The sequence below is a fragment of the Zerene cesonia genome, chromosome 20, assembly GCF_012273895.1.
Source record: "Zerene cesonia ecotype Mississippi chromosome 20, Zerene_cesonia_1.1, whole genome shotgun sequence".
Classification (NCBI taxonomy): domain Eukaryota; kingdom Metazoa; phylum Arthropoda; class Insecta; order Lepidoptera; family Pieridae; genus Zerene; species Zerene cesonia.
Genome location: NC_052121.1, coordinates 9821078 through 9829178, shown reverse-complemented (window position 1 = coordinate 9829178; position 8101 = coordinate 9821078). Strand labels below are relative to the sequence as shown.

General features: G+C 36.1%; 1 protein-coding gene across 1 annotated transcript in view; it reads right to left on the bottom strand.

Moving 5' to 3' along the window:
• Positions 1-2834: 2834 nt before the first annotated feature.
• LOC119834890 (dnaJ homolog subfamily C member 16) overlaps positions 2835-8101 on the bottom strand; it is an 11138-nt gene continuing 5871 nt past the window's right edge. Inside the window, exons 8-14 of the mRNA XM_038359409.1 lie at positions 7268-7516; positions 6653-6825; positions 6140-6271; positions 5389-5490; positions 4758-4959; positions 4313-4439; positions 2835-3814 (exon numbers count right to left, since the gene is read on the bottom strand). Coding sequence (XP_038215337.1) covers positions 3714-3814; positions 4313-4439; positions 4758-4959; positions 5389-5490; positions 6140-6271; positions 6653-6825; positions 7268-7516 — 1086 coding nt within the window. The 3' untranslated portion in view covers positions 2835-3713. The remainder of the gene's footprint in view (positions 3815-4312; positions 4440-4757; positions 4960-5388; positions 5491-6139; positions 6272-6652; positions 6826-7267; positions 7517-8101) is intronic.

The following is an 8101-nucleotide window of genomic DNA, read 5'->3' as shown; positions in this document are numbered from 1 at the left end:
CGCAGAACATGAATTCGTTTCCCATGAGGGAACTTATAAACGTTCCGTCTGGCAAGATAAAGAATGCGGATTATCTCGTTGATCGCAAAGAAAAACAATCAGTAACACAGATGCACCCAGAATTTACCCCACATTCCACATGTAGGGGACATGGAGCTTCGCTTTATTTACCTAAAAAATTGCTTTCTGTTCAATAACTTGAGTACATAATCTGTACATGAGATAGAAATTTAAATCATATCAAATCGAAAATAAATTATTATTTTTATATAAGATACACATAGATTTGAATAAAGCTTTCAACCGGGTGAAATTTGTCAACAATTTAAAAAACACAGTAAAATTTATTTATTTTATTTATACTAAGTTGGATTTAGTTTTGATTATTGTCTGAGAATTCGATCGTTAAACTAACTGTGCATTATTTAATAATAAAGAAATTAAAACATTTCCGATAGAGTTACAACAGCAATATCATAAAGCAAATAATAAATTCAGCTTTAATTCTATATATATACTATAACATTCCTAATAAGCATCCCACTCATAAGATCCCTTAAAATCCGACACACGCTAATATGCAAACAATTCATAATAAACATTATAATTTTTTTTACACTAGCGCCTGATCATACATAGATACATACATTGCAATAAAACAGATAAATATGGTACAATAAATACTTTAATTAAAAGTGCGTTCATTAACGTTGCAATTGAATAAGTCCAAAGGATTCTTTGTTCTACAATTATATATTTCTTTATACATTTTACACTAATAATAAAACGTAAGCCACAGTTAACGTTTTGTTTTGTCACAATTATTTTTAACGCATGGATTTCATAAATCAAATAGCTCAGTGAAGTTGTTGGAAAAAATATTAGATGTGAAAATTTTTCCGTACTTAGCTATGTATGTTCATTAAAAATCACATTATACAATAAACAATTTAAAAATAAATGAGATAACATTCGTAAATTCAAACAATGATTTTATTTTTGTAAATTGTTATGACTTTTAAATATAATCTTTACTTTAGAATCAAGGTACAATAAAATAATTTAATTAGACTTAAACCCGTTAGATAAACTTTCAACGAGGGCAATCTTATTTATTTAATTATTAATCATAAAATTCACTAATAAATCTACATCAAAGATGAGAAAAATATCATAAACAGACAATTAATGAAATTCTACCATTTTGGTAAATTTTCAACCAAATGGTAGACTTTCACACGAAACTTCCACATGCCAGGCGCACTTAAATAAATCCGATACAGCCCAAGCATTACTTAACCTAATAACAACACACTGTTATATATTGACTAGTTTAACTGTAACAAAAGTTTCGAATTCAACTTTCAACAATTCATTCATGTTCAAAGACGCACATACAATCAAGTGCAACGAAGAATAAAATAGACGATTTAAAACATGTTTTGATTGTTTATATTGATATAAAATAATTCTAGAATACGCTTAAAATTGAACTTCAATCTAACAAGACGTACACTCCGCGTGCGATATGATGAGACGGACGTGTAGCGCGATGGTGTCATACTTGTGACGTCATCACTGAGGTCTTATGACATCAAACACGAGTGAATAGAATAATAACGTAGACAGCAAATCATTTTAAGCTGAATAATCAATGTAATCATTGTTTGAATAATATTTTATAATGGCAATATTATTTGACTAGACTGTACTACCAAATGGTTACCCTATAAAAAAGTGGCAACATTGCATGGTTAAATTTTTAATCATAATTATAAACATTGTACATAGGCACTGTTTTATTTTTCTACTTATATTATTAAAAATGTAAGAGAGCTTATCGGAGAGTAATAATTGTAAATTGAAATATTTCTGCACAACCGATAGGCGTAGACAATTACTTCAACATTGGGTTAAGGTGATTAAAATTTCAATGTACATTTTTATGTTTTATATACTTATCCCTTCAATATGGATGAAGAAGAATAAAAAAGGGAGAACATTTTTAAAGAGGGTCACATCTAATTCACGAATGAGCTGTAAACTTGTTTAGTTTATTGCTATTGATAGAATTAATAGATTTAACACAATTTTGAAAAATGCCGCTTTTATTGCCGACAATATATTTCCTATTGAATTTAATAAACAAAACTGAAAAATGATCGCAGGTTTTCATTCATTATTTATCAATTAGAAATTCCACACTCTTTTGTCTATGCCTATCGTTGCAGCAGATGTGTATTGTCTAAAAGTGCCAGTGTATAATACTGCCTATATTACTAGCTACCGTGTGATTTAGGTTGAAATCGAACGCTCTATTTACAAGCTAAACATTATAAAAGTGTGAACTTTAACACTTCTTCATTCGAGAGATATTTAATTTCCAGGAATTTCGAGCATTTGTTATTGTCCCAAGTGACATTTCAACCGATCAATTTTGTATGGTAAAATACCTTGCTTATCGATATTTGAATAATGAAAAATTATTACTTTCGACTTCCGTTTGACCAAATGGCAACAATTTCCTATCAAACACAAAAAAATCTGTTGAGAACCCAGGGACATATCGAGTAACAAACTAACAAAAAAAAAATCTTATTAGGAACCTCCTTCGTTTTTGAGAAAGTCGGTTAAACCCCTCTAATATTTCATAAAACATTTGTAGAAACAACACAAATCATTACCCGAAAAATCATGGAAATTAAATAGCACTCCACGACAGTACATGAATCAAACACGACACGACCCGGTACAAATTATGGCAACACAATTACTGAACCATAGAGAACAGATCACGCGATTCACAAATCAGAGACAAAGAAGATATTATAAAAAAGTTTGTAAAATAATATATTAAAACAACGAATTATTTTATAAATAAGTACAATTATATTAAAAGATTGCCTTCATATTTCTGATGTTTTCGTGCACTTTATTACAAATAGAGTTTCACGAAAATAATGAAATTTTTTCTATATTCGAAAATCTTAAATTTGTCAATTGCGTTGCCAGTTCTTTTAAAGAGACACCTTAAATATTGGGGCAGGCAGAGACAATAAACATTCCTCCAGTATTCCCTTCTCTATAGTTATCATAACTATACTTTTGCACCAACGCGCCTATCACCTAACTGGTCGAAATCTTGGGCAGTAGACAGACTAATAACCATTCTGTAGTAATATAGTATAATGTAGATATATGTAGATTATCAAGGAAGTGTAAAAAGATTTTTATAGAGATAATAAAATCCAAAATCAAATACTTTTTAATACAACGCAAAACGCCCAATACGTACTTTTTGACCCTGACCAAAATACATTCCGTATAGATTAATACTATTTTATGATTACCTAACTTTCCCATATTCAAATCAATCAATTAAACCTTTAAAGAAAAGCATAAAAAATACAGGAAAATTGAATTTTTAATATTTTACTACCCAAATAACACATGTTTAAACCAAAAAACAACCGCCAAAGTTGTAATACAGCCCACATGAAAAATCACCTTAAATAATTCTTGCTATACATTAAAAAATATGTAATACCATATATAGACACCCCTTGCATGAACAATAATAATAAAAAATACATTCCAAACTATCAGCAAAGAAAACTGTCAAAACTTGGCTGTACGCCAAAAACCCTTAGCCTCGGGGTGAATTAAACAAAGAATCACCTGACATAAAAAACCAAAGACACGCCATTGCCACTTCACTTTGTCGTCATGTCCGGCCAGTAGTTGACGTAGTACCGGTGCGTGCTGCCTTCAAACAGTCGATCGAGCCAATTCTCCAAGCCATCGAGGAGGTTTTCTGCAAACGATATGGGCATTTAAAATCCCAGTAAGTCCGTGTAAAAAACTCAGTCTGCAGACACAGAAGTCCGACGATTTCAAGTGAAGAAAATCAACCAGTTAAACAGATGTAATATACAGGCGCATTTAGGCAGATGCCTATACACACTGGGATATAGAGATAGCATGCAAATACTCCCACTTGCCACCGCATAAAAATAACATTATCTCGCGTTTGATATTACGCGAGTGTATACATATAGAAATTGAAGACTTTTTAAGGGATTGGAACCGCGATTTATTCATTATATTTTACTAAGCCCGACGTTTCGAACACATTAACAGCGAGCGTACTTACGGGAAGACTGAATATCAGTGCGTTAAAATTCACTAAGAAGTTTTTAATATTTTACAAATCTCAAATAAAGAAAAAAAATCTCTAAGGTTCAACAGTATCAGTTCCAAGTTCCAGGACTCGTATACAATCAGCTCGGTACATATGAGTGCAGCGTCTCACCCTGCAGCAGCACGGGCGGCTCGTAGGGCTCCTCGTCGGACTCGGGCTCCGTGGTGAAGCCGATGAAGGCGCCCGCTTCCGGGTCCAGCGCGCCGCCGCCCAGCGACCGCGTCATGCGGCTCATGCGCTGCAACACGTCTCGATTTATTAAAGGGAATTTAAGCATTATTATCGAATGCAATTAGATCATTTTATGTTTGCAAAAACTTTTGCGACAACTTCTAGCTCAAATTTCACGTTCACATGTACCGTTGCGTGTGTTTGCGCAAACATATTTGTGCAAATTAACTTTGTGTAGTGTGAACTCAAACGACTCTCGAGCTGGGCAGACGAAATTAAGGATGTTTCGATGATGTGGTAGTCGAGCACGCTTCAGCACGTATTGGGCCAGCTCGCACCGAGGGAGTACTACACCACATCACCCCGGGAAACACGCAGCACTCACCTTGTGCGGCTTGGCGCACTCCGGGTGCTTCGCGTGGTAGATGCAGAAGTACTTGCGGTGCGGGTTGAGCGCCAGCACGGTGCCGACGCAGTTGCGCCCGTTGACCCGCAGCGAGGCGCCGCCCAGCGACAGCTCGAGCACGCGCCGGAACCACTCCACGCCGCGCTCCACGCACAGGTACGCGAACACCAGCGTCTTGTTCCTGCGCACGCGCAACGCACCGACTCACACATTTTATTTTATTTTATTTATTTATTTTTTTTTTATTTTATTTTTACAAAAGGTACCTTACAGCTAGACATACAATAAATAGTTCCTTACACATACATAGCGATCGATTCATTACTAGAAACCACTACAAAACCCATGATGATGATGTAGAAAACGATTAAAAGTAACTTTAGAAAAGAGAGTGTTTAGTCAAGAGATCTATTTATATCTTACTAGCTGACCTACTGTATAGGCTATATTATGGAATAAAAAAAAATTAAACAACATCGGCTGATATCCGATCGTTATTCTAATTGAACACGATATCTCTTTTTTTGTCTCATAGCGTCATAAATGATAAGACTTTGTCTTCACTTTTGGCCAATGAAACGTCACATATAGAAAATAATAAGTGACTTACTTGCGATACGGCCACACTATCTTATGGAATTTAGACAGCAACTGCACTCGACTTTGCATGTCCACTAAGAGAACAATCGTCCTGCACCCCGGCTTTTGCAATCTAGAAAAAGTTACACCAAGCTATCTCAGAAATCCAATCCAGGAAAAACTCAGTTTTATAAATGATAAATTTTTTGAAAGAATAGAAAAAATTCGATCACGGGGCGGAATTCGAAACTGCGTTTCTTGCCTAACCGTAGCAACGCCTAGCCTCTCGGCCACTCGTGATCCCGCCACAGTAATCGAATTTCTTCTACTCTTTCGGTTTCATGTGCCTAAGGGGCACCCCACGCCATCTATTGAGATGATTATGATAATTTTTTTCTATTCTTTCAAAAAAAAAAATATATACATATCATTTATAAAAGCATTTCAATACTATAAAAACTAAAAATTAAACTCAAGTTTTACTTTATATAGTAAAATCCGTACCAAGGTTTCCAATAGCACTATTTATAACTTATTTATTTAATTCAACTAAAAATGCAGTGACTAATTTAAAATTAACAAATTTATATTCAACGCGAGTGATTACGAAACACTTAAAACCAAGCCTAATTTCATAACTCATAAGCATACAAGATTCACGTTATGCAACTAATCCAAGGTATTTCTCAGCTCTAAGTCAGCAAAACACCATTTTTGGTGAAACAAAAAGGTATAAGAAGGAAATACTCCCAAAATTTATGCCCACAAAAAATCCAGGTTACCTAACAAGTCCATTGTACTTCTCGGCTCTCAGTTCATGCAGTCTCATCTCCGGTTGTGGCTCGCTCGGCTTGCTCCCGTTCTGGTGGCGACGCTCTTGCTTCTGCCGCTGGATCGACTCTTCTTCTACGCGTCTGCGAGTTGGTGTTGCAAGTGAGAAAAATATGTTTATAAATGATAGAGTTTTTAAGGATCGATGACTACTAAACCCGGAGGTATAGGTTGGGCTTTTTAAAGATTTAGACTTACACTACTATAATACAACCGTTAGGATGATATATAATATAGGAAAAATATTTTTGACATGAATTGACTATATTATTAAAGATGGTCTATTTGTACTCTGTAAGCAAACAAACATGTTTTATAATTATAACATGTAATATAATAAAAATACACGTACGCACACGCACATTACTAATTATAAACAAATACAAATTATATGCCATAATACGTCCACATGATACAGGAACTTCATAGAAATTCCTCATAATTATTTTTATATTTATACTCACATGAGATAAGCCATCAGGTAGCCCACAGCGAGCACCAACGCCACGGTGGCAACAACGGATATGAGCGAGATGGCATGCTGCGTGCGCAACGCGAGTATCGCCCTCTCGCTCCACTCCGCTAGTTTGAGGAACGCCCGCCATATTGCACTTTTTGCCGCTTCATCGAGCAATTCCTGGAGGATATAAATAAATATATACATTTTTTAATGTGACATCAAATTAAATAGTGTCAGGACATTTCTGTTGAATTCTGCCAAAACATTTAGTAAGAAATGGACACGCACTAGCGATACAGCTCACAAAGATAATAGAAACGAGTTACAAGCTGTTCTGACCAAAACGATTCATTAGGTTTGAGGTATGAGGTAAAGACAAGATACAGCAGCTGTACTTGCAATCAATATCTACACAACATAAGAGGCAATTAACATGTTTACCAGTTTCATGAACCGCGATTAAGCGCCTGCCCATTAAATAACATTGTCTAGTGTTCATGACTCACCCACACACAGTGTGTGTGTGTGTGTGTGTGTGTGTCTAGACAAAGAGATCATTTGGACCCTGGTATTCCATATGACTTACGATTTTTTCACCAGTCCAAAAATAGAGACCAACCTGCACATGAGCTTCATACGCGACCACTTCATTCGGCTTCAGGAGTCTCTTCACCAGCTGTTCCAGGGCCCTCTTGGTCTCGTTGAGCCGCTCATGGTACTCCGGGGTCTCCTCCATGTCGTCAGAGCAGTGCTGGCACGTGGGCCAGGTCTCGTTGAGCCACTCGAACTGAACGCGGCTCGCTTCGCGCCGCCAGATCACCACGATGCGGTGCTCCAGTGACGATATGTCTATGCCTGGTCCGTCAAGTACAGATTATGATATTATTAATTTTTTATTCGGAAATGATGTATTTTTTTGAGTAAAAAGTTATTTTGAGGTGTTGTATGAGCCTGAAAAACAATTATTGTAAATTAGCCGCAATACCCGCGGCCTCGCCTGCGTGGTGACAATAAATTTTTGAAATGTTGTCATAAGATATGATCGTATTACATGCGACAAGTAAGAATTCGACTGTGTTAGGTTAGGTATAGGGTATTATATTAATGAACGGAAAATTCTTACATGTTCTACAAAAGTACATAAAATAAAGGCGTCCAAATACTTATACATACAACAAATAGCAAAAGGCGACTTTATCGCTAAGTAGCGACCTCCAGGCAATTCCACCAATAAAAGTAATAAAACAAACAGGTTCATAAAGCGTACAACATGTAGAACATGCCGGAACTGAAGAGCGTAGCCCAAGATCGAAGACAAAGGCGGCGCACTGTGGACGCCCTCCACCTCCGTCACATAGGGGCCCACAGAACATCAAGCCGGAGGCCCATTTCCTTTTCCTCACCCATCCCAGTCCATTCCTTCTTTCCAGTCTTTAATCCTTTCCTTTTCCCT